Source organism: Netta rufina (assembly GCF_964035555.1).
Source record: "Netta rufina genome assembly, chromosome: 37".
NCBI classification, from domain to species: domain Eukaryota; kingdom Metazoa; phylum Chordata; class Aves; order Anseriformes; family Anatidae; genus Netta; species Netta rufina.
Genome location: NC_140161.1, coordinates 474147 through 499101, shown reverse-complemented (window position 1 = coordinate 499101; position 24955 = coordinate 474147). Strand labels below are relative to the sequence as shown.

The 24955-nt window shown below is 65.1% G+C and overlaps 3 protein-coding genes across 4 annotated transcripts; 2 read left to right on the top strand and 1 right to left on the bottom strand.

Moving 5' to 3' along the window:
* Positions 1-389: 389 nt before the first annotated feature.
* Positions 390-5229, top strand: LOC311220676 (ubiquitin-like protein NEDD8). Of its 2 annotated transcripts, XM_084304227.1 has the most exons (13): positions 390-518; positions 1082-1253; positions 1771-1881; positions 1968-2069; positions 2423-2533; positions 2851-2950; positions 3033-3087; positions 3166-3236; positions 3334-3389; positions 3497-3539; positions 4499-4546; positions 4648-4730; positions 4982-5229. In XM_084304227.1, the coding sequence occupies exons 1-13, from the start codon at positions 499-501 to the stop codon at positions 5162-5164; spliced, it is 1155 nt and encodes a 384-aa protein (XP_084160353.1). In that variant the 5' UTR covers positions 390-498; the 3' UTR covers positions 5165-5229. The 2 variants fall into 2 exon arrangements, with proteins under 2 accessions (XP_084160353.1, XP_084160354.1); XM_084304228.1 differs by lacking the exons at positions 390-518; positions 1082-1253; positions 1771-1881; ... (5 more) ...; positions 3334-3389; positions 3497-3539 and adding an exon at positions 4070-4139.
* Positions 5230-5489: 260 nt separating this feature from the next.
* On the top strand, positions 5490-19839 carry IPO4 (importin 4; the record flags this gene model as incomplete). The annotated part of the gene is given in 34 exon segments (XM_084304251.1): positions 5490-5571; positions 5653-5739; positions 6167-6246; positions 6323-6364; positions 6639-6762; positions 7159-7338; positions 7973-8038; positions 8786-8887; positions 8978-9061; positions 9576-9731; positions 10080-10133; positions 10760-10849; positions 10851-10870; positions 11341-11449; positions 11876-11978; positions 12295-12396; positions 12452-12512; positions 13099-13217; positions 13438-13549; positions 14245-14353; positions 14899-15011; positions 15088-15165; positions 15523-15580; positions 15686-15779; positions 16220-16376; positions 16841-16891; positions 16979-17102; positions 17181-17207; positions 17209-17369; positions 17455-17471; positions 17949-18064; positions 18570-18665; positions 18751-18868; positions 19304-19839. Coding segments are annotated over 34 exon segments (3615 nt in total). The 5' UTR covers positions 5490-5502.
* A 13-nt stretch (positions 19840-19852) lies between these two features.
* REC8 (REC8 meiotic recombination protein) lies at positions 19853-24387 on the bottom strand (the record flags this gene model as incomplete). The annotated part of the gene is made up of 14 exons (XM_084304248.1): positions 19853-19997; positions 20095-20167; positions 20336-20384; positions 20457-20537; positions 20876-20988; positions 21090-21131; positions 21261-21308; positions 21402-21662; positions 21767-21812; positions 22321-22425; positions 22536-22612; positions 23250-23413; positions 24178-24246; positions 24332-24387. The coding sequence occupies 14 exons, from the start codon at positions 24385-24387 to the stop codon at positions 19853-19855; spliced, it is 1329 nt and encodes a 442-aa protein (XP_084160374.1).
* Positions 24388-24955: the final 568 nt, after the last annotated feature.

Here is a 24955-nt window from a genome sequence, read left to right as displayed (position 1 = left end):
GGGGGGCTCGGTGGTGATACTGGGAGGACTGGGACCAGGAATGGGGCTTACTGGGAGCACTGGGGCCAGGCACAGGGGTTACTGGGAGCACTGGGAGCTCTGGGAGCTGATATTAGGGTTACTGGGAGCACGGGGGGGTTACTGGGAGCACTGAGACTGTTACTGGGAGCACTGGGAGCGTTACTGGGAGCTCTGGGGGAGCCCCGCCCACCCATGCCCCCGCCCCGCCCCCGATGACGTCACCGCCCCTCCCCGTGACGTCGCCCAATAAAGCCGCGCCGCAGCCCCGCCCCCGCCTGGTTCTTTGGGGGGGAGGAAAGCGCGGGAAAAGTGACGTCACAAAGGCGCGCGGGGCTGGGGGGGCGGGGCCGCGTCGCGCGAACGTCACTTCCGGATCCGGCGCCGGGGGCACGTGGCGGCCGTTGGGGAACCGGCGCCGCCGCAGCCCCCGCGCGGAGCCCGCCCCGCCGGAAGTGACGCAGCCGGGAGGGCGGGGCCATGGCGGGCAGTGACGACAGGTGTGCGCGTGGGGAGGGGGCGGGGCTTCCGGGTTTGGGGTGGGGGGAGGGGAAAGGGGGCGGGGCTGCGGGGAGACGGGGCGGGGGCGGGGTCGACGGGGTAGGGGCGTGGCTTGGGGTGGGGGCGTGGCCTCGGAGTTGGGGGCGGGGCCTGGAGCTGGGGGCGGGGCTTGAGGTGGGAGGTTCGGGCCAAATATGGCGGTGGGCGGGGCTGTGGGGTAGTGGGAGGGGCTATGGGGTGGTGGGCGGGGTTATGGGGGTGGTGGGCGGAACTTTGAGACGGTGGGTGAGGTTTTTAAGGGAATTGGGTGGGGCTTTGGGGCGGTGGGCGGGGCCATGGGGTGGTGGGCGGGGTTATGGAGCAGCAGGCGGGGCTATAAGGCAAGGGGGCGGGACTAGGAGGTGCTGGGCGGGGCCATGGGGGAGTGGGCGGGGCCACAAGAGAGTGGGCGGGGCCCTGAGGCAGCATTCAGGCCCACGGGGCTGGGGCGGCGCCATATATGGGCAGGTGGGCGGGGCTTCCAGGCGGTGGGCGTGTCCCCGCGCTGACCCCGCCCCCCCAGCCCCTGGCTGTCCCTGCGGCTGGCGCTGGCGGGGGCGTGGCACGCGGTGCGGGGGCGGAGCCTGGCGCAGTTCCCGCGGGTGCTGCGGGTGCTGGAGGCCGTGGGGAGGGCGGCGCCGGGAGCCCTCCACTTCCGGCACGGGGCCCGCCTGTGCCTGGGCCTGAAGGCAGCCGTGAGTACCACGCCCCCTTCCCAGCACCCCCTGGGCTCCACAAGATGGCCGACGCCCTCCCCATCATCCCTCACAAGATGGCCGCTGCCCTTCCCATCATCCCTTGAGCCCCACAAGATGGCCGCTGCCCTTCCCATCATCCCCCACGAGACGCGGCCATCTTGTCCCCTTGGCAGCCATCTTCCTCCATGGCCGCCATCTTCTTCCTCGTTGCCCGTTTTCCCTTCCCATTGCCCAATTTCCCCCCTTTTTGCCCATTTTACCCCCTTGCTAACCCCTTTACCCCCTGGGTAGCCCTTTTACCCCCCAGCGGCCATCTTACCCCCTTGGCAGCCATCTTGTGCCCCTGGCGGCCATCTTCCCTCAATGGCCGTCCTCTTCCTCATTGCCCATTTTCCCTTCCCATTGCCCAGTTTCCCCCCAGCCTCCCCCCTGGTTGCCCAATTTCCCCCCCCGTTGCCCCTTTCACCCCCCGGTTGCCCCTTTTACCCCCCGGCGGCCATCTTTGCCCCCGCAGGTGGTGGTGCGGATGCTTCAGGAGGCGCAGCCGGACGGCCGCATCCTGGACGCCGTCGACTCCTTCTTCCCCGAGGGCGACGGCGCGGCGCTGGCGGCTCACGGCCAGCCGGTGGGACCGGGGGGGACCCGGGGGGGGGGTCGGGGGGGGTCGGGGACGTCCCCGTGTCCCCCCCTGACCCCCCCGTGCCCCCCCAGAGCCCCCAGGACGTGGCGCTGGTGGAGGGGGCGCAGGAGAGTTTCCGGCAGCTGGTGCTGGAGCTGCTGGGGGACGGCCAGCGGCGGGCGGCCTACCTGCAGGTAGGTGCTCCCAGTACGGACCAGTGCCTCCCAGTGGGGTCCTGGGGTCTCCTGATAGGGTCCTGGGGTCTTCCAGTTGGGTCCTGGGGTCTGCCAGTAGGGTTCTGGGGACTCCAAGTATGGCCCAGAGCCTCCCAGTTGGGTTCTGGGGTCTCCCAGTAGGGCCTGGGGTGTTCCAGTATGGCCCTGGAACCTCCCAGTAGAGCCCAGTGCTTACCAGTATGGCCGTGATGCCTCCCAGGGGCTCCCCAGTACCTCCTCGTGCTTCCCAGTTCCAAAGTTGCGCTTCCCAGTTGCCCCCAGTCCCCTCCCAGCCGCTCCCAGTCCCTCCCAGTTCATCCCAGTCCCCGCAGGACACGGCGGGCAGTGAGTACGGGGAGCCGTTCCTGCAGGCGCTGGAGAGCCTCTTCCACGAGTTCCTGCTGCGCATCGAGAGCGCCCTGCCCGCCCCTGACGTCACCCAGGTGGGCGGGGCCTAAAGGGGCGGGGCCTAGAGGGGGCGGGGCCTGGCTGGGAAGGGGCTGGGAGGGGGAAGGGGCGGGGCTTAGCGGTGGGAGCGGCTTGTGGGCGGGGGTTGATGGCTGGGGGCGTGACCAGCGACTGGCCACGCCCCTTTGGTCTAAAGGGGGCACGGTTAAAAGGGGGCGGGGCTAAAAGGGGGTGGGGGTGGGGGAGAGGGGAAAGCCCTGGTGTGGGGTAGGGGGCGTGGCCTAATGGTGTGGTTAAAGGGGGCGTGGTCACGTTTGGCCTCTCCCCCCCTTCTATGCCCCGCCCCCTCCAGTTACAGGAAGCGGTGTGGAGCCAATCAGAGCCCGGGCCCTGCCCCCGGGAGCTGCCAATCCTCCACCGGTACCTGGAGGACGTGGGCCACGCCCACCGCGGTAGGCGGGGCTTAGCGGGAGGCGGAGGGGCCTAAACCCACAAGCCCCGCCCCCTCTGTTGACGCTAAGCCCCGCCCCCCAGCCTCGTTGCCCCGCCCCCTGCAGCAGAGTGGTAACCAAATGAGCGCCCCCCCTGGGTGAGTGGCCACGCCCCCTTTCCTTCAGCCCCGCCCCCTGAGACCACGCCCCTCACTGACAACACCCCCTTTGCTTAGCTCCGCTTCCAGGCCCACCAAGCCCCGCCCTGGCCTCCGCAGGCTCCGCCCCCACCGTGTGAGGCCATTGGGTGAGTGGGGGGGGGCAGGGGGCGGGGCCTCAGAAAAGGGGCGTGGCCCCACAAAGGGGGCGTGGCCTCGCTGACCCCGCCCCCTCCCCCCCTTTAGCATTCTTCGGTGACGTCAGCAGCGACTCAGAGCCGGAGGAGGTGCCCCGCAGGAAGGTGGGGCCGTTAATTAGGGTTAATTAGCGGGGTTAATTAGCATAGGAGGGGTAATTAGGGGGCGTGGCTAATTAACGGCCCCTCCCCCTTGCTGTTCCCGCCTCCAGGCCCGCTTCCTGCCCTTCCCACGCCGCGCTGTGCTCCTGACAGGTCGGTGCTAACGAGCCCTGCCCTAATTAACAACCCCCACCCTAATTAACCCCCCCCCTTAATTAACGCCCCACTGGGCTAATTAATGCATGCTGCCAAATAGTGAGCTATACGGGATGACGGGCTGCCAGATTGTGAGCCAAGCCGTACCAACTGTTGTGGGGGGGGGGGGGGGAGGGCTATAATCAGCCAATCAGCGACGAGAACCGCGGCAGGGCACCAATGGGAGCGGGGGGGGGGGGTTAGGAAGCCTCCACCTTTAAGGACGAGTGGCCAAATCCGCGTTTTTCGCGTTAAAATGGAGTTAAAAATGTTTAACCCCCCCCCCGTGCGTCTGGGTAATGGTTCATCCCGCTGGGACTACAGCTCCCAGCATCCCCCGCGCGCGGGGCGGCCGCCATTTTGTGCGGCTGCCGGCAGAAAGGGGCGGGGCTTGGGGGGAACTACAACTCCCAGCGTCCCTTGCGCGTGGGGGGCGGTGGCCATTTTGTGCTGAGAGGGTGGGGGGCGGGGCCTGGTGGGAACGGGGTTCTGTTTCCGGTTCCGGGGGGCGGGGCTTGCCGGCGGCGGGCGCGGGGCACGATGCTGATCAAAGTCAAGGTGCGGGGGGAAAGGGGGGGGAGGGGCGGAGGGGGGGTTATTATGGGATGGAGGGGCTGGGGGGCGGGGGGAGCGGGGCATTGTGGGATTGGGGGGGGAGGGGGGCGGGGGGAGGGGGTTGGGGCCTGGTGGAGGGGGCTGGGCTGAAGGGAGGGGGGCGTGGTTTTGTGTGGGGGGCGTGGCTAAAGTAGGCGTGGCCTTGCTAAGCTCCTCCCCCACTTAGCAGACGCTGACTGGGGTCTTGTGGAGGGGGTGGGGGTGAAGGGAGGGGGCGTGGTTTTTTGTGGGGGGCGTGGCTAAAGCGGGAGGGGCGTGGCCAAAGTGGGCGTGGCCCCGCTAAGCCCTTCCCCCCGTGGCAGACGCTGACCGGGAAGGAAATCGAGATCGACATCGAGCCCACCGACAAGGTAGGGAGCCTCCTGGGGGCGGGGCTTGTTGGCTGAGGGGGCGTGGCCTCTGGAGGCCCCACCCATTCCGATGCCATCCCATAATAACCCCCCCGGGGCAGGTGGAGCGCATCAAGGAGCGCGTGGAGGAGAAGGAAGGGATCCCCCCCCAGCAGCAGCGCCTCATCTACAGCGGCAAACAGATGTGAGGGGCGGGGCCTAAAGGGGGCGTGGTCACACGGGGGGCGTGGTCACAACGGGGACGTTGCCACAAGGGGGCGGGGCCAACTGGGTGGGTGTGGCCCCTGCTGGGAGGAGCTGATGGTGGGTGGGAGGGGCTTCAAGGGGATGATTAATGGGGGTGGGGCTTAACCAAGGGGTGTGGCTAAGGAGGAGGAGCCTAAAGGGGCGTGGCACCAAGGGGAGTGGCTTAATGATGTGGCCACGCCCCCCCAGGAACGACGAGAAGACGGCGGCCGACTACAAGATCCAGGGGGGCTCCGTCCTCCATCTTGTCCTCGCCCTACGTGGGGGCAGGGCCCGGCGGTGAGGGGGCGGGGCCCGGCACAAGCCCCGCCCCCCCGCCACTCCCCGCGGGGGGAGGGGGGGAGCTCCTCCTCCTGCCCCCGCCCCCTCTGACGTCCCCTCCTCCCCTCCCTCTGCCCCCGGTTGGTGATGTAATAAAGTGTCTTGATGATGTCATAGCTCTGCGTAGTGACGTCATTGGGGGCGGGGTTAAAGGGGGCGGGGCTTTAGGGTGGGGAGGGAATTAGGTTAGAGTGAGCGTTGCCCTTTTAAGGGTTGGGGTGGGCCCTACTCGCTGTTGCCTCCTTAAGAACCCGTGCGGGCCCCCGCTGCGACATCGCCCTTTTAAGTGCCGCTCGCTCCCGGCATCGCCCCCTTAAGACCTCGGAGCCGCTCCGCCCAGAGCGGCCGCATCCGCCGGAAGCCGCCCCCTGCTTCCGCCCTTCCCCAAGATGGCGGCGCCCGAGCTGGAGGCGCTGCTGGAGGCGCTGCTGGAGCCCGACAGCGACGGCATCCGACGGGTACCGGCCGCGGGGCCGCGTGACCGGCCACGTGACGCGCCACGTGACGGGTCACGTGTCCTAACCCCCCCCCCCTTTTAGGCCACCGCCCGCCTCCGCGAGGCCTTCGCCGACCCCCGGGCCCCGGCCGGGCTCGGGGAGCTCCTGGGCAGCGCCCCCCGCCCGCAGGTGAGGCGGTTTCCAGGCGCCCCAGGGGCCTAAATGGCGGTTTCGGGGCCCCCCCATCACCACGTGGCGGTTTCGAGGTCCCCCGGGTCCCTGCATGGCGGTTTCAGGACCCCCAAGGTCCTAAACGTCAGTTTTGAGGCCCCCCAGGTGCCCACATGGCGGTTTCTGGGCCCCCCAAATCTCCACAGGGCGGTTTCCAGGCCCCCCGAGTCCCCACGTGTCAGTTTCAGGACCCCCAAGATCTTAAATGTCAGTTTCAAGGCCCCCCAAATCCTTGTAGATCAGTTTTCAGGCCCCCCCAGTGCCCCCACATCAATTTTCAGGCCTCCCCTGTCCAAATTTCGCTGTTTTTTTGGGGCTGCCCACCCAAATTTGGGGGTTTCGGGGCCCCTCCACCTAAATTTTGTCGGTTTCGGGGCCCCCCCAGGTCCGGCAGCTGGCTGCGGTGCTGCTCCGCCGTCGACTTTTGGGGCGTTGGCGGCGCCTCGACCCCGACCTGCGACAGAGGTGGGTGCCAGGGGGGCGGGGCTACATGGCGGAGGGGGCGGGGCCAAGCCTAAGCCACGCCCCTCCCAAATTTCAGGCTCCCCACCCTATTGGCCGAAGCCTTGGAGCGGGAGACAGAGTGAGTACAGGCACTGGTGGCGGTTTCGAGGACCCCACCCTGAAAATTTGGGCGGTTTCGGGGCTCCCACTGCCAAATTTTGTCGGTTTTAAGGCCCCCTCCAAAAGAAAATCATGGCAGTTTTGGGGCTCCCCACCCAAATTTTGCCGGTTTCGGGGCTCCCCCTGAAACCCACAGCGGTTTCGGGGGACCCCACTCCAAATTTTGGAGGTTTTGGGGCTCCCCTGCGAAATCGGCGGCGGTTTCAAGGCCCCCCCTTGCCCCCCCCCCCCAGGCATGCAGTGGTGGTGGCGCTGGCCCAGCTGGCGGCCCTGGTGCTGCGCCGGGGGGGGGTCGGCTCCTGGGGACCCCTGGGGGCCTGGGTGCAGGGGGCGGCCCGTGACCCCCGGCGGAAGGAGGTAAGGGCGGTTTCGGGACCCCCAAAAACCCGTTTTCCCCCCAAATTTACCCCAAAACCGGGCGGGAGGGGCGGTTTCTAGGGAGTTTGGGGGAGGGAGGTGGGTAAATGGCGGTTTCGAGGCTCCCCACTCCCCATTTTCCCCCAATTTAGCCCAAAATGAGATGGGAGAGGGTGATTAGTAGAGTTTTTTTTGGGAGGGGAGGTCCCCAAATGTCAGTTTCAAGGCTCCCCCGATCCCATTTCCCTTATTTTTACTATAAAGGGTGGTTTCAAGGCTCCCCACCCCCCAATTTCCCCCAATTTTCCCCCATAACGACTTGGGAGGGGCCGGTTTCAAGGGGTTTTGGGTGTGGGGGGGTCCCAAATGTCGGTTTCAAGGCCCCCCCGCCCCCAGGTGTCCCTGCTGGTGCTGAGCGCGGCGCTGGAGGACGCCCCCCCGGCGCTGGCCCCCCACGGCCCCGCCCTGGCCGCGCTGTGCCGGGGGGGGCTGGAGCCCGGGGCGCCCCCCAGCACCCTCGCCTACGCCCTGCGCGCCCTGGGGGGGCTGGCGGCCACGCTGGGGGACGCCCACACGGTGAGTGGCGGTTTCGGGGCCCCCCAAAAAAGTTACGGGGGTTTCGGGGTCCCCTGTATGGAGTTATGGCGGTTTCGGGGCTCCCCCTATAAAGTTATTGGGGTTTCAAGGCCACCCCTATAAAGTTATGGTGGTTTCAAGGCTCCCCTGTAGAATTATGGCGGTTTCAGGGTTCCCCCTATAAAGTTATGGTGGTTTTGGGGTTTCCCCTATAGAATTATGGTGGTTTCAAGGCCCCCCCATAAAGTTTAGGCGGTTTTAGGCCCCCCCCTATAAAGTTATGGCAGTTTCGGGGCTCCCCCGCAAGGTTTTGGTGGTTTCAGGGCCCCTCGGGTTTCCCAAACCGGCCTTTTTTAGCCCCAAAGTTGTCCTAGGGACAAGAAAACGGCAGTTTCGAGGCCGCTCTTGGCACAAAAATGCTGGTTTTTGCCCCAAAAAGGCAGTTTTGAGGATCCCCATGAAAACAGTTTCAGGTTTTCTATAATAGAGGGCTCAAAATAACCCGAATTTGTGACTTTTGGGGTTTTAAATAATATTTTATGGGGTAAAATGTGTATTTTTTTTGAATGCCACAAAAATCTTTCTTTCTAATTTAACAAAAAAGTGACTTTTTCGTCCCAAAATCCAACCCCAGGAGCTGCTGCGGTCGCTGGTCCCCGACATCCTGAGGGCTCTGCGCACGCTGATCGACGCCGATGAGGTGAGTTTTGGGGTGAAAAACACCAATTTGGGGCAAAAATGCACATTTTGGGGCCTTTTCGGTGGTTTCGAGGCTCCCCATAAATTTTGCTCCCCTCCGCTTATTTTTTAGGGTGATTTTGGGGCATTTTTGGGGTTTTCGAGGTTTCCTGCATTGTTTTGGGGCGATTTTGGGGCTAAATACCACGATTTTGGGGCTTCTTGCACCATTTTGGGGTAATTATCACCATTTTGGGGTACAATAACACTATTTTAGGATAAATACTTCCATTTTGGGGTAAAATATTGCCATTTGGGGGCTGAATACCACGATTTTGGGGTAAAAATCACCATTTTATGGTCCGATATCCCCATTTTGAGGGCAAATACCGCCATTTATGTCGGTTTCAAGGCCCCCCCCACCCTTTTCTTCCCCCAAAACACCGGTTTCGAGGCCCCCGTGAACTAATTACCCCCCCCAATTAATCACCCTCCCCCCCAATTAGTTAATGACCCCCTAATTAATTAATTAACCACCCCCTAATTAATTAATTAACCACCCCCTAATTAATTAATTAATGACCCCCTAATTAATTAATTAATGACCCCCTAATTAATTAATTAATGACCCCCTAATTAATTAATGACCCCCTAATTAATTAATGACCCCCTAATTAATTAATGACCCCCTAATTAATTAATGACCCCCTAATTAATTAATGACCCCCTAATTAATTAACGACCCCCTAATTAATTAATCCCCCCCCAGGAGCGCGGTGCCGACGCCCTGGAGGTCCTGGACGAGCTCCTGGCGGCCGCCCCCGGGGCCGTGACCTTTGACCTCCGCCCCCTGCTCGACCTCTGCCTGCAGGTGACCCCCGGAGGGGGCGGGGCTTAAGGGAAAGGGGGGGGGGCGTGGTTCGAGTGGGCGGGGCCGCTAAGCCACGCCCCCTTCTGGCAGGTGGGCGGGGACTCGGCGCGAGGCCACGCCCTCAGGGCTCGGGCGCTGGCGACCCTCGGATTCCTCGCCCAGCAGCGGCCCCGCGTGCGTACTGGGAGGGACTGGGATATACTGGGAGGGACTGGGGGAGACTGGGGGGGACTGGGAGGGGTATTGGGGGTTACTGGGATATACTGGGAGGGGTTTGGGGGAACTGGGAGGGACTGGGAGGGACTGGTTTATACTGGGCGGTTACTGGGAGCTTACTGGTTTATACTGGGAGGCACTGGGAGGGGAGCAGGCCGCCCTTGTGCGACCCGGGGGGGTGTCCCAGTGGGGTGGGGTCCCCTTTTGCCACTCCATACTGGTCCATACTGGTTTATAGTGGTTCATACTGGTTTGTACTGGTTTATAGTGGTTTACACAGTTTTTTACTGGTTTTTATTGGTTCTTACTGGTTCGTACTGGTTGTTACTGGTTTATACTGCTTTATAGCGATTTATACTGGTTTGCCTTATACTGGTTTGTACTGGTTTTACTGGTTTATATGGGTTCTTAATGGTTTATACTGTTTTATACTGGTTTGTACTGGTTCTTACTGGTCCGTACTGGTTCCCAGGCCCTGCTGCGGGGGGGGCTGCTGGGGGTGCTCCTGGGGGGGCTCCTGGGCCCCCTCTGCGCCCCCCCCCAGCGCCCGGACCCCGAGGATGAGGAGGAGCCGGGGGGGGACGAAGGCTCCCGGGGGGGGCCCAGCCCCCGCCACGCGGCCGCCCAGGTTTTGGGGCAAATTCCGGCCTTTTTGGGGATGGGAGGGGGTGGGGGGGGGTTAAGGGAATAGGGGAGGTTCGGGGGGGATGGGGTTTTGGGGCGTTTTGGGGCATTTTGGGTGTTTTTGGGGGGTTTGTTAATTTTGGGGGTTTTGGTTAATTTGGGGGGTTTTGGGTCATTTGGAGGGGTTTTGCTCGTTTTGGGGGTTTTACTCTTTCAGGGGGGATTTTGGTTCATTTTGGGAGTTTTTAGCCTTTTGGGGATTTTAACGTTTTGGGTTTTTTTACCCCGTTTTGGGGTCTTTTCCCCCCGTCTTCGTTTTGGGGTGAATTTGGCCGATTTTGGGGTCCCACAGGTGCTGAACGCGCTGGCGCAGGGGCTGCCCCCCGAGAAGCTGCTGAAGGAGCTGGTGAGGACGCATTTTGGGGCAAAAAAATGGGGATTTTGTGTCTGGGGGCGTTGAAAAAAGGGGATTTGGGGCAAAAACTTGGGGTTTTGGGGTAAAAATGTGCGGTTTTGGGTGAAAATCGTGGGCTTTAGATTAAAAATATGGTGTTTTAGGTTAAAATGATGAGTTTGGGGTTAAAAAATCAATTTTTGGGTAAAAAAAGGGGAGTTTGGGGTGAAAAATGCAGAGTTTTGGGGTAAAATTCTGGGTTTTACATTAAAAACGCAGGGTTTGGGGGTAAAAAACAGGTTTTAGGTCAAGAAGTGTGGGATTTAGGTTAAGAATGAGGAATTTGGGGTAAAAATCGTGAGTTTGGTGTTAAAACAGTGAGGTTTGGGTTAAATTTGGGGGTTTGGTTTTAAGCTGGAGTTTTGGGTTAAAAACAAGTGTTTTAGGTTAAAAATGTGGGGTTTGGGGTTAAAACACGAGATTTTTGGGTAAAAAATGTGGGCTTTTTGGTTAAAAACCGGGAATTTCCGGTTAAAACTGGGGGTTTTGGTGCTGAATGGGGGGGGGATTTCGTTTCCGGGCGCTGCGTTTTGGGGTGAAAAAGCCAGGTTTTGGTTAAAGGGGGAGTGGTCCCGCAGGTGCCGCTGCTGGAGCCGGCGCTGAGGAGCCCCCGGGCCTGGGAGCGCAAGGGGGGGCTGCTGGGGCTGGGGGCGCTTGGCGACGGCTGCGGGGGGGGTCCTGCGCAGGAGGTGAGTGCTTTGGGGCGAAAAACGGCGGTTTTGGGCAAAACGCAGATTTGAAGGGGTTTTGGGGCGATTTTGGGTGGTTTTTGTGGCATTTTGGGGGCATTTGGGGCATTTTGGGGAGGTTTAATGGGATTTGGGGGAGGATTTGGGGCAATTTGAGGAGATTTGGGTCAATTTGGGGTGCTTTAATTGGATTTTGGGGGGATTTGGGGCCTTTCAGGGGGAATTTGGGGCATTTGGGGGGGATTTGGGGCAATTTTGGGGGGATTTGGGGCATATTGGGGTGGTTTAAGGGGATTTGGGGGGGGGTTGGGGCATATTAGGGGGATTTGGGTCAATTTGGGGTGCGTTAATGGGATTTTGGGGAGGTTTGGGGTCTTTTTAAGGTGATTTGGGGCATTTTTATGGGGATTTGGGTCATTTTGGGGTGGATTTGGGTTTTTTTGGGGGTCTGACCCCATTTCCCCCCCCAGGTACCTGTCCCCGGTGCTGGGGGCGCTGCGGGGGGGCCTGGGGGACCCCGAGGGGATGGTGCGGGGGGCGGCCGCCTGCGCCCTGCGGAGCCTGGACGAGTGCCTGCAGGTACTGGGAGCACTGGGAAGCACTGGGAAGGGCCGGGGGGGCACTGGGAGGGAACTGGGAGGGGGCTGGGAGGGGCTGGGGGGGCACTGGGAGGCACTGGGAGGGAACTGGGAGGGACTGGGACAGGGCTGGGGGGGCACTGGGAGCACTGGGAGGCACTGGGAGGGTACTGGTCATACTGGGAGGGTCCCACGCCATACTGGGATGCACTGGGAGCTTCCAAATTCATACTGGGAGCTTCCCAGTCCATACTGGGCCATACTGGGCCATACTGGGAGGGCTCTAATCTTTACTGGGAGGCCCAGGGGGCGCTCTGGGGGGGAGTGGGCGGCCCATACTGGTTCAGACTGGTTTATACTGGGCCGTACTGTTTTGTATTGGTTCATACTGGTTCGTACTGGTTCATACTGGTCTGTACTGGTGCAGCCCGAGGCGGGGGCGCTGGCCCTGGAGGCGCTGCCGGGGGCGCTGGCGGCACTGGGGGGGCCCCGGAGCTGGTTTGTACTGGAGGCACTGGTGGAGAGCGCAGGTGGGGGGGGGCCCAAATTTGGGGGTCCCCAAAATATTGGGGGGGGTCCCTAAATATTGGGGGGGTCCCTAAAATATTAGGGGGGGGTCCTAAAATTTGGGGGGGGTCCCCAAATATAAGGGGGGGGTCCTTAAATTTATTGGGGGGGGTCCCCAAATTATGGGGGGGTCCCTAAATTAATGGGGGAAGGGGGAACTCCTGGGGGGGGAGGGGAGCCCCGGGGGGTGTCCCCAAATATTGGGGGGGTCTTTGGGGTCGGGGGGGGTCTCCCCCGAGGGGGGGGTCCCCCAATTTTTGCCCCCCCCCCCCCCCCCAGGCGAGGGGCTGGAGCCGCTGCTGGAGCCGCTGCTGGGGGCGCTGCTGGGGGCGCTGGGACCCCCCCGCACCGAGCTGGCGCTCAGCGCCCTGCACACGCTGGGTGAGCCCCAAAATGCCCCGGAATTGACCCAAAATCCACCCCGCCCGGCCCCGAGGACCCCAAAATGGTGAAAAATGGCCCCGAAATGGCCCCGAAATGGTCAAAAATGGCCCCAAGTACACCCAAAGCAACCCCAGATGGACCCAAAATGCCCTGAAATTGCCCCAAAATCAATCCCAAATGGCCCCAAATGCCCCAAAATACCCCAAAATGGCCCCAAATCTGCCCAAAATGACCCAAAATGGTCCTGAATTGGTCAAATATGGCCCCAAATGGCCCCAAGCACACCCAAATCAACCCCAAATGGCCCCAAATACCCTGAAATTGCCCCCAAATCCACCTCATGTGTCCCTGAGTGCCCCAAAATGGCCCCAAATCAACCCCAAATGACCCCAAGTACCCCCGAAATGGCACCAAATGGCCAAAAATGGCCCCAAAATGGCCCCCAATCAACCCAAAATCAACCCCATGTGGCCCCAAGTACCTTGAAATGGCCCCCAAATGGTCAAAAATGGTCCCAAATATGCCCCAAATGGCCCCAAATCCACCCAAAATGCCCCCCAAATGCCCCGAAATGGCCCCAAATGGCCCCCAAATGGCCAAAAGTCGCCCCGAAATGCCCTAAAGTGGCACAAAATGGCCCCAAATCCCCCCCCCGTGACCCCATAACCCCCCGACCCTACACCTGACCCCGTACCCCAGCGGGGGCGGCGGGTCCCCTGTTGCAGCCCCACGGGGGTCGCATCCTGGCGGCGCTGAGCCCCCTCCTGCAGCCCCCCCGGGACCCCCCCCGGCCCGCGCCCTGACCCTACAGGCCCTGGGTGAGTTTTGGGGTGAAAAACCGCGGGTTTGGGGTCTTTGGGGGGGGTTGGGGGAGCCCCAAAATGGGGGGGGGGCAATGGGATTTGGGGCCGTATCGGGGTTGGGAGCCCCCCCAGCATTTTGGGGTGGGATCGAGGGACTCGGGGGGGATCTGGGGGAGGTTTTGGGGCGAATTCCTCTCTTTTTGGGGCCCCCCCTGACCCTCCCGTGCCCCCCCAGAGGTTTTGGGGGCGCTGGGGGGGGCGGTGGCGGGGCCGGGGCTGCTGCCGGGGCTGGAGCTGGCGCTGAGGCTGGCGCAGGAGGAGGACGAGCCCGAGGGGCGCCGCGTGCTGTGAGTGCCCCAAATCCCCCAGATTCACCCCAAAATCCCACCCCGACCCCCCCGGTTACACCCAGGTACCACAAAGGCCCCAAAAAGGGCACCAAAATGGCCCCAAATGGCCCCAAAATGGCCCCAAACACCCCCCAAATGGCCCTCTGATACTCACAATTAGCCCCCAGGTACCCAAAATCCTCTAAATTCACCCCAAAATATCCCTCCAACACCCCTGGTTGTGCCCAGGTACCCAAAATGCCCTAAAAAGGGCCCCAAAATGGCCCCAAAGCACCCCAAAATGGTCCCAAAACACCCCAAAATGCCCCTCTGATACTCACAGTTAGCCCACAGGTACCCAAAATCCCCCAAATTCACCCCAAAATCCCACCCTGACAGCCCCAGTTGTTCCCAGGTACCCAAAAAAGACCCCAAAATGCCCCAAACCCACCCCCAAAACCCCCCGAATTCCCCCCAAATCCCCCTCTCCTCCCCCTTCCCTTCCCCTAACCCCGCCCCATTTTGACCACGCCCCCTTTGGCCACGCCCACTCCACCACACCCCTTTAGTTCCGCCCCAACTGACCACGCCCCCCTTTAACCCCACCCCCTTCCCCCAACCTATTTAACCCCACCCCCCTTGTCCCCCACCCCCTTTGGCCCCGCCCCTGACCACGCCCCCTGTGACCACGCCCCCTCTGGCCCCGCCCCCAGGTTCTCGCTGGCGGCGGCCGTGGCCGAGGCGCTGGGGGAGGGGGCGGGGCCGCTGCTGCCCCCCCTCCTCCCCCTCCTGCTGGGGGCCCTGCGCCGGCCGCCCCCCCCGGTGAGTCCCCAAAAACACCCCAAAAACACCCAAAAACACCCAAAAACCTGCCCGGGACCCCAAAAGTGTGGCTGGGGGGGGGCGGGGACCCCAAAAAATGTATTGGGGGGGGCCTTGAAACCCCCAAAATGGTCCTTGGGGGGCCTTGAAACCCACAAAACGGACATTGGGGGGGCCTTGAAACCACCAAATCCCAACTGGGGGGGTCTTGAAACCCCAAAAATGTCCATGGGGGGGGCCTTGAAACCCCCAAAAGCCAATTGGGGAGGGCCTTAAAACCACCTAAAACTCCTGAACCCCCCCCCCAAAATGTCCGGGGGGCCTTGAAACCCCTAAAATTTATTTGGGAGGGGCCTTAAAACCCCCCAAAATCCTCTGGGGGGGCCTCGAAACCCCCAAAACCCCCCAAAATCCCCCCAAAACCCCCAAAATCGCCCTTTTTGGCCCTTTTATTGCTCCTTTTCTGCCCCTTCTCCCTCCCCAAAATGGCATCGGGGGGGCGTGGCCTGCTGACGGGGGCGTGGCCTTCCTCTGGCCCCACCCAGGCGGCCTCGGAGGCTCCTGATTCGTTCCTGCTCTTTGATGACGACGATGATGAGGAGGGGGCGGAGCCAATGGACGATGACGTCAGCAGCGAGGAGGAGGAGGAGCTAATCGAGTGAGGGGGCGGGGCTTGGTGCGGAGGGGGTGTGGCCTCGGTTGGTCACGCCCCCCTCACTGACCACGCCCCCCAGGGTGGAGGTGGGCGGAGCCTACGCGGCCGAGGTGGAGGACGCCTGCGAGGCCCTGGGGGAGATCGCGGAGCACAGCGGGTAACTGGGGGGGACTGGGAGGGGCCGGGAGGGGACTGGGGGGGACTGGGGGATACTGGGAGGGACTGGGAGGGGACTGGGGGGGACTGGGGGGGACTGGGAGGGACTGGGAGGGGACTGGGGGACACTGGGGGGGACTGGGAGGGACTGGGAGGGGACTGGGGGGGACTGGGAGGGGACTGGGGGGGACTGGGGGGGACTGGGAGGGCTAGTGGGCCATACTGGGAGGCACTGGGCTGTACTGGGAGGCACTGGGATGGGACTGGGGGCTGACTGGTCCATACTGGGAAGCCCCTGGGGCCGTACTGGTCCATACTGGTCCATACTGGTCCTTACTGGTCCGTACTGGTTTCCCAGCGCCGCCTTCCTGCCCTACCTGGACCCCAGCCTGGAGGCGGTGATGGGGCTGCTGGCGGTGAGGCCCCGCCCCCTTTCCGTGACGTCACACCCGGGGCGATGACGTCACGCCCTAGCGATGACGTCACCGCCCCCCCCTGATGACGTCATCGCCCCCCCTCAGTTCCCATTGGCCGACGTCCGCGCCGCCGCCTACCAGGCCCTGGGCAGCCTCTGCCTGGGGGCGGGGCGAGCGCGAGGCCACGCCCCCAAGGAAGGTGAGGCCCCGCCCCCTGCCCCGCCCCCAACCCCCGGTTTGGGGCTGTTTGGGGCAGTTTCGGGGTTTGGGGGAGATTTTGGGGGGATTTGGGGCCATTTGGGGCAGGTTTGGGGCATTTTGAGAGGATTTGGGGCAATTTGGGGTAGAATCGGAGCCATTTGGGGCCATTTTGGGTGGATTTGGATTAATTTGGCTCATTTTGGGTGGATTTGGGGCCTCTTTGGTAAATTTGGGGCCATTTGGGGTCATTTTGGATTTGGGGCCATTTTTGTAAATTTTGGGCCATTTGGGGTCATTTTGTGTGGATTTGGGGCCATTTTTGGGTCACTTTGAGTGGGTTTGGGTCCATTTCCGTCCATTTCGGGCTCTCCAGGACGGCTCCGTGTGTCTCGGGCCGGTTTTTTGGGTCTAATTGCAGCGCTTTTGGGTCCCCCCCAGCCCTGCAGGCGCTGACGCGGGCGGTGAGGGAGGAGCCGGGGGCGGGGCCGGTGCGGGGGGGCGCTGGGGGGGCTGGGCCGGGCCCTTGGCTCCGCCCCCCCCGCCCGAGCTGCTGCCCGCCATTGGCTGCCTGCTGGCTGACGTCATCGCCGGGAAGGTGGGGGCGGGGCCTGGGAGATGGGGGGCGGAGTTTGAGGGCTGGGGGCGGGGTTTGGGCTTGGTGGGCGGGGCTTAGGGACGAGGACTGGGATTTAAAGGAAAAAGGGGCGTGGTTTAGAGGAAGGGGAGGGGTTTGGGGGTTGGTGGGCGGGGCTTGGGTGGAAGGGGTGGGGTTTAATAAAAGTGGGCGGGGTTTAAAGGGAAAGGGGTGGGGTTTGGGGAAGCAGGGGGTGGGGTTTTGAGCTGGGGGCGGAGCTTAGAGCAAGGGGGCGTGGTTTAAAGGAAGGGGGCGGGGTTTTAAGGCTGGGGGTGGGGTTTAGAGCCAAGGGGCGGGGTTTAGGAGGGCAAGGGGCGTGGTTTGAGGCTGGGGGCGGGGCTTAGGGGATGGGGCGGGGCTCATGGGAGGTTATAGCCCATTTTTGGGGCATTTTGGGCCAATTCCTGCCGCTTTCCGCCCCGCAGATCGCCTGCCTGCAGCCAGGCGCGGAGGAGGAGGAGGAGGGGGAGGAGCAGGTGACGTGGGCGGGGCCTCGGGGGGGTGGGGGGCGGGGCCAGGTGGCCGGGGGGCGGTCACGTGACCCGGAAGTGGCCTTCCCATAGGTGGAGGCGGCGGCGGAGCTGCGGGAGCTGGCGGGGGAGGGGGCTGGCGGCGCTGGCAGGCGGGGCCGGAAGGGGGCGTGGCCTTCGCCGCCGCCCTGCCCCCCATGCTGGCCTGCCTGGTGAGGTCACGTGATCAGGGTTTGGGGGGTGGGCGGGGCCTGGTGATGTCACCACATTGACCACGCCCCCTTTCTTTGGGCAGCGCGGGGACCTCCCGCAGCGCTCCTGGGTCGGCCGCCATGCTGGGCGAGGTGGGCGGGGCCCTGGCGGGGGGCGTGGCCTCATCCCTGCTGCCCCGCCTCGGCCCCGCCCTGGCGGCCGCCGCCCGCGACCCCCACCCCGAGGTGCGCGGCAACGCCCTCTGCAGCCTGGGCCGCCTGGCCGCCAACGGTGGCGGGGCACAGCCCGTATCCATCAACGGGGGCGGGGAAGGGGGCGGGGCACAGCCCGTATCCATGGCAACGGGGCGGAGAGGGGGCGGGGCACAGCCCGGAGCCATGGCAACGGGGCGGGAGGGGGCGGGGCAGGAGGGGTGGGTGCCCCTGGTTGCCTAGCAACCCCTGCCAGGGAGGAGGACACGCCCCCTGTTGCCTAGCAACCCCCTCTGGGTTCTAACGGCCCCCTTGGCCACGCCCCCTGCTTCCCTGGCCACGCCCCCTGGTTGCCTAGCAACCCTTAACGGCTCCCTTGGCCACGCCCCCAGTTCCCTGGCCACACCCCCCCCGTTCCCCAGCAACCCCCCTGTGCTCTAACGGCCCTCCCTGACCACGCCCCCCGTTGCCTAGCAACCCACAGCGAGGCCACGCCCCCTCCCCCTCCCACCCCCTGGGTCCTAGTGCCCCTCCCTCCCCCCCCGTTCCCTAGCAACACTCTCAAGCCCCTCCCCTGTTGCTTAGCAACCGCTCAGGCCCCGCCCCCGTCGCCTAGCAACCCTTCAGCCCCGCCCCTTTTTTCCTTGACGCGCTGGGGGCGTGGCCGGGGCTGGCGGCCGTGCGGGAGGCGCTGGGCAGGGAGGGGCCGGGCAGGGCCCGGGACAACGCCTGCGGGGCCCTGGCCAGGCACGGGGCGGGGCTACCGGCACGGCAGGTGGGCGGGGCCTAAAGGGGGCGGGGCCTCACGGGGGGAGGGGCCTGGGGAGGGCGGGAGGGGGAGAGGGGGGAGGAGGTGGGGGTGGGGAGGGGCCTAAGGGAGGGGCTTAAAGGGGGTGGGAGGGGCTTAAGGAGGGAGGGGCGCGGCTTGGGAGGGAAGGGGGAGGGGTTAAAAAGGGAGGGGGAGGGGTTAGGGAAAGGGGAGGGGCTTAAATAAAGGGGGAGGGGCCTAAAGGGAGTGGGAGGGGCTTGGGGAGGGGTCTGAGCGGGAAGGGAGGGGCCTAAAGGTGAGGGAGGGGGGTGAGGAGGGGGCGGGCTAAGCGGGAGGGGGCGTGGTTTAAACGGCGAGTGTGGTTTGGTGGGGGCGTGGCCAATTGTGCTGGGCGGGGCCTAGGGGGTGGGTGGGGCCATGGGTTGTGTGGGGGTGTAAAGGGGGGGCGGGGTCAACGGGAGGGGGCGTGGCTAACGACGGGGGGCGTGGTCTGCCCTGGCCCCGCCCCCAGGCGCTGTCGCTGCTGCTGCCGGCGCTGCCATTGGCCGAGGCGCAGGAGGAGGGCGTGGCCGTGGCCGAGTTCCTGCTGGGGCTGCCCCGAGAGGAGGTGGGCGGGGCCTCGCGGGGGGAGGGGGGCGGGGCCTGAAGGCGGAGGGGGCGTGGCCTGTGACCCCTGTCCCCGCCCCCCGCAGCTGGAGCCCTTCCTGGGGGCGCTGCCCAGAGCCCTGCGGGGATTCGTCGGCACCGGGACCCTGCCGCAGGTGGGGGGGGGGGGGGGGGGGATCTATGGGGCTGGGATGGATCTATGGGGCAGGGGGTGTGGGGCGGGATCTGTGGGGCTGGGGGGGGGGTTGGGGGGTGGTTATGGGGCACTGGGGGTGGTTGTGGGGCTGGGAGATGTGGGGCTGGGGGGATTCTATGGGGCTGGGGGCTATGGGGTGCAGATCTATGGGGCAGGGGGGTGTGGGGCTGGGGTCTGTGGGGCTGGAACATGTGGGGCAGGATCCATAGGGTTTATGGGGGGCAGAATCTATGGGGCTGGGATGGATCCGTGGGGCTGGGGGCTATGGGGTGGGATCCATGGGGAGCTGTGGGGCTGGGATCTGTGGGGCAGGGTCGGGGGGCGGAGCCTAAAACGGGGCGGGGCTTCCCCACATGGGTGTGGTCTCCATGGGGCGGGGTCGCGGTGGGCGTGGGCATCCCCCGGAGTGGGCGTGTCCTCCCGCCGTGTCCCCGCCCCCCCAGAGCTGGAGGTGGGCGTGGTCTCGCTGCTGCGCCACGCCTGGGGGCGGAGCCCCGAGCTTGTGGGCGGGGCCTTGGAGCAGCTCCCGCCCCCCGACGCCGCCCCGCCTGCGCCACGCCCTCTTCGGCCCCGCCCCCTCCGAGACATCATCGCCCGCCGGCGGCCAATAAAAGACGGGAGTGGGCGGAGTCACGCCGAGGCCACGCCCCCTCCTCTATTCCTCCGCGGGCGGGGGGGCGGGGGCCCGGGGCTGAGCCCAATGGGCGCGAAGGGGCGGGGCTGGGTCAGCCGCAGCCAACCGGCGGCGCAGAGCTCTGCCAGGGGGCGGGGCCAAGCGTCAGGGGGCGGGGCCTGCTACAAGCCACGCCCCCTCCCTTTGAGGCCCGGCCCCGCCCACTCACCCAGCGCCACCCGGAAGAGGCGGGCCACCGCCGCGCGGGGCGGGGCCGGGGGAGGAGCTCCAGAAGCTCCGCCCCTTCTGGCCGCCCCGCCCCCTCCAGCAGCAGCCTGGGGGGGGATTGGAGGAGAGGGGCGGTGACGTCACAACACGGTCACGTGGTGGGGAGGGGCGGGGAGGGGGGCGGGGGCTTGTTGTCACATGACCTGCGCAGGGCGGGGCTGCCCAGTGGGGGCAGGGCCACCTCCAGCAGCTCCGGGACCTCGACGATGGGCGTGGTGGGCGGGGCCAGAGTCGGGCTGCGAGGGGGGTGTGGTCAGCGGAGGCCACGCACGCCCACCGCCCCCCCCCCCCCCCCCACCCCCCGTTGGCCACGCCCCCTCCCCCATAACTCACCGCCGCTCCTCGGGCGGGGCCAGGGGGCGGGGCCAGGGGCGGGGCTCCTCCTCCGTGGTCTCCAGGGACACCTCTGGGGGGGGCGGGGCCATGGGACCCATAGCGAGCCCCATAGGGACCCACAGTGCCCCATAGCCAGCCCCATAGAGACCCATAGAACCCCATAGCCACCCCACAGCACCCCATAGTGCCCCATAGCCGCCCCATAGCCGCCCCATAGCGCCCCACAGCGGGGTCTCACCCGAGGACAGCGGCACCGGCAGGCTGGGCTCCAGCGCCTCGCGGGGCACCTGTGGGGCAGGAGCTGTGGGGCACGGCCCCCCTGGCCCCATAACCACCCCCCCCCAGCCCCACAACCTCACCTCCACCTCGCTGGGCAGCTCCATGGGGCCCGGGCGGGCGCCGCGGCCCCACAGCTCCCCCAGCTCGGGGGGGCAGCCACCCTGTGGGGCACAGTGGGGGGGCACTTGTGGGGGCTGCCCCATAGCGCCCCCATAAGTGGGGGGGGACTGGGGGGGGCGCTCACCGATGGTCGGGGTCTGGAAGAGCTCGGCCGGGGGGAAGGCGGCGCAGGGGGGGGGGCTCCGGGATCACCTGGGGGAGACCCACGGATGTGTGGGGCAGCCCCTTAGATCTGTGGGGCAGCCCCATAGAGCCCAGGGTGGCCCCATGGATTCCCAGAACCACCCCACAGACCAAGGAGGGTGCCCCATAGATACAAGCAGTGCCCCACAGATCTATGGGGCCGCCCCCCAGATCTATGGGGCCGCCCCCCACTCACCAGGGGCTGGCAGTGCGCGTGGGGCTGCAGCAGCAGCGCCCGGAACTCGGCCTGGGGGAGCTGGGGCTGGGGGTCCTGTGGGGCAGCCGTGGGGCGCGGCGGCGCCGGGGGACCTGGGGGGGGCACGAGCCGTCACTGGGGCAGCCCCACGGCGCCCCCCGGCCCCATAGCGCCCCCAGCCCCATAGCGACCCCCCCCAGCCCCACAGACTCACCTTGGGCGGGCAGCACACCGGGCTCCTCGGGTGGGCGTGGAACTGGGGGGCGGGCGTGGGGCGGGGTGAGGGGCTGCCCCACAAGTGGCCCCCTGCCCCACAAGTGGCCCCGTGCCCCATAAGTGGCCCCACAAGTAGCCCCCAGCCCCCCAAGTGCCCCCAAGCTCTCACCGGGGGGCAGCGTCGGCTCCTCCTTCGTGACCTCCACGACCTCCTCCACTGTGGGGCAGGCAGCGGCGCCGTGGGGCTCAGCCCCCCAAGCGGCCTCCCCCTGCCCCATAAGTGCCCCCCCTGCCCCATAAGTGCCCTCACCGGTGGGCAGGAGCTCGGGCTCGACCTCGACCTCGCTCAGCAGCTGCAGCTCCCGCGGCGTCACCTCGGGCAGCTCCGCTCCTCCTGCGCCCCACAGCGCTATGGGGCAGCCCCACGGCGAGCGCCCGCGCCCCATAACTTGTGGGGCAGCCCCCCGCCCCCCCGCGTGCCCCATAACTTGGGGGGCGCCCACCTCCAAGACCGGCACCGTGGGGAGCTCGGGCTCGCGCAGGGTGATGACCTCGGGGGACACCGTCAGCGCTGTGGGGCGGGATGTGGGGCAGGGCGGTGTGGGGCAGGGTGTGGGGCAGGGTGTGGGGTGGCCCCACAAGCGCCTGCCCCACACTTGTGGGGCTGGGACTCACCGGGAGGGGGGCAGCTCCATCGGGGCAGCTCCTCCAGGCGGGGGAGCTGGGGGGAGATGGGGGGCGGTGTGGGGCGGCTGGGGGGGCTATGGGGCAGCTATGGGGCAGCTATGGGGCAGCTATGGGGTCACCATGGGGAATCTACAGGGCCGCTATGGGGCAGCTATGGGTAATCTATGGGGCACTGTGGGGTCACTATGGGGTGCTGTGGGGCAGCTATGGGGCAATGTGGGGTGCCTATGGGCAGTTATGGGGTCACCATGGGAATCTGTGGGGCTGGGGCCTCTATAGGGAATCTATGGGGTAGCTATGGGATGTCTATGGGGCTCTATGGGACTCCTATGGGAATCCATGGGCACTGTGGGTCGCTATGGGGCAGCTATGGGGCCTCTACACAGAATCTATGGGGCCGCTATGGGGCACCATGGGGCGCTGAGGGGCAGTAATGGGGTCACTATGGGGTGTCTATGGGGAATCAAGGGGGCGCTATGGGGAAGTTACGGGGTTGCTATGGGGCAGCTATGGGGCAGCTGTGGGTCGCTATGGGGCGGTACCTCCATCAGCTCGGTGGGGCTGGGCAGCGGGGGGGCCATGACCCCAAAGAAGGGGTCCGGGGCCAGCTCCAGCGTCGCCATCAGGGCGCGGGCGTCGGGCAGCAGCTGGGGGCTGGGGGGTGGTTATGGGGCAGGTTATGGGGCGGTTATGGGGCGCTGTGGGGCAGGCTGTGGGGCAGGTTATGGGGCAGGCTATGGGGCGGGCGCTGTCTCACCGCCGGGGGGGGGCTGAGGTCGATGTTGGGGGGCGGCTGCACCCGGTTCAGGCGCTCCAGGACCTGCGCGGCCTCCTCTGGGGGGCAGAGACCCCATGGAGACCCCATAGCGCCCCATAACCACCCCACAGACCCTACAGAGACCCATAGACACCCCACAGACCCCCCACTACCCCCCTGTAACCCCCATAGCCCCCCTATAACCCCATAGACCCACCCTATAACCCCTCCCAGACCTCCTCCTGCCCCATATCCCCCCCCATATGCCCCCAAATCCCCCCATAACACCCCCATAACCTCGCCCCAGCCCCATATAACCCCAGATAACCCCATATCGCCCCAATATACTCCCCCATAACCCCCCTAATCCCCCCATAACCCCATATAACCCCCTTATAATCCCTCCCAGGTCCCCTCCATGACCCCAAACGACCCCCATACCCCCAATATAACCCCAATATCACCCCCCTAACCCCATATAACCCCCCATAACCCCCTATAACCCCCCAATAACCCCCTATAACCCCCCAATAACCCCATATCCCCCCCTATAACCCCCCATATCCCCCCCAATAACCCCCCATAACTCCCTATAACCCCCCAATAATCCCCTATAGCCCCCCCATAACCCCAATAACCCCCCATAACCCCAATAATCCCCCCCAATAACCCCATATCCCCCCCATAGCCCCCCATACCCCCCCCGCCCCCTACCCGCGGTGTGCTGGCACTGCCTCCCGTAGACCCTGGCCAGGCCGAGCTGCAGCAGGGCCGCCAGGTAGAGGGAGCAGCGGGGGGGCGGGGCTCCGGGCACGAGGGGCGGGGCCAGGGAGCCGGGGGGCGGGGCCGAGCCCAGCACGAAGCACAGCAGGGCCGCGCTGGGGGCGGGGCCAGGGAAAGGGGCGGGGTCACGGGGAAGGGGCGGGGCCGGGGGGCCCATAGAGCCCTAGAGGGACCCAGAGGGACCCCAGAGGGCCCCACAGAGCCCCCCCAGCGCCCCATAGGCCCCCATAGGGCCCCACAGAGCCCCATACCCACCCCATAGCCCCCCATAGCGCCCCATAGAGCCCCCATAGGGCCCCATACCCACCCCATAGGGCCCCATAGAGCCCCCATAGGGCCCCATAGACCCCCAGAACCACCCCATAGGGCCCCATAGAGCCCCCATAGAGCCCCACAGAGCCCCCCCAGCGCCCCATAGACCCCCCATAGGGCCCCATAGACCCCCCATACCCACCCCATAGCCCCCCAATAGCGCCCCATAGAGCCCCCATAGGGCCCCATAGACCCCTCCAGCGCCCCATAACCCCCCCCAGACCTCAATAGACCCCCAATTACCCCCCATTGACTCCCCCAGAACCCCCCCATAGACCCCCCAAATCCCCCCATAGACCCCCCATAACCCCCCCTAGACCCCAATAGACCCCCAATTACCCCCCATTAACTCCCCCAGAACCCCCCCATTTCCCCCTAGACCCCCATAACCCCCCATACCCCTCCAGAGACCCCCATTCCCACCCCATAACCCCCCCAAACCCCCCCAATTCCCCCCATACCGCACCCCCAACCCCCCCCAGCCCCCTACCCACCCCCCACCCCCCCAATTTTCCCAAATCCCCCCGAATTTCCCCCAAATCCCCACCATGTCCGGGGCACGTCCACGGCCAGCGCCTCCCGGCGGAGCAGGCGCGAGCTGCACGTGGCCGCCAGCCTGGGGGCGGGGCCACAGGGGGCGTGGTCAGCGCCGGGGGGCGTGGCCTCGGCTATAAAAGGGGGGGCGTGGCCCCGCCCCCTACCAGATGGTGCCGAAGCAGCCGGAGCGGCGCTGCAGGACCTCGGGGTGGTAGAACATGGCTGGACCCGAAAAGGCAGGGTTTTCACCCAAAAAAAGGGGGTGTGGGGCGGAGAAAGAGCCCCGGCAGGATCTCGGGGGGCAGAGCGGGAATTTAAGACTAAAAAACGCGAAGTTTTAGCCCAAAAGGAGGCGGTTTTAGCCTCAAAAGATGCGGTTTTAGCCCAAGTCCGCCGCTTTTCACCCCAAAACTGCCCCCCAAACCCCTCTATTTTGCCCCCAACCCACCAATTCTGCCCCCAAACCCGGCTTTTTTGCCCCCAAACCACCGGTTTTTCACCCCAAACCGCGAGTTCGAGCCCCAAAACCCAGGTTTTTAACCCGAAAAAGGGAGTTTTTGACCCAAACCACCACTTTTCACCCCAAAAACCGCCCCCAAACCCGTCTATTTTGCCCCCAAACCCGTCTTTTCTTCCCCTAAACCACCGATTTTTCACACAAAAGCGCTAGTTCTAGCCCCAAAACGCAGTTTTTTAGCCCAAAACCGCCGTTTTTTCACCCCAAATCCGCCCTCAACCCCCCTCCTTTTTGCCTGAAACCCACCAGTTCTGCCCCCAAACCCCAATTT

What these genes read in the sequence shown, in the direction of transcription:
- LOC311220676 (XM_084304227.1), top strand. Translation starts at nt 499, where the DNA reads ATGGCGGGCAGTGACGACAG. An exon ending in GGCGGGCGGCCTACCTGCAG is followed by an intron (nt 2,070 to 2,422) that starts GTAGGTGCTCCC and finishes CAGTCCCCGCAG; the next exon opens with GACACGGCGGGCAGTGAGTA. An exon ending in CCGCCCCTGACGTCACCCAG is followed by an intron (nt 2,534 to 2,850) that starts GTGGGCGGGGCC and finishes CGCCCCCTCCAG; the next exon opens with TTACAGGAAGCGGTGTGGAG.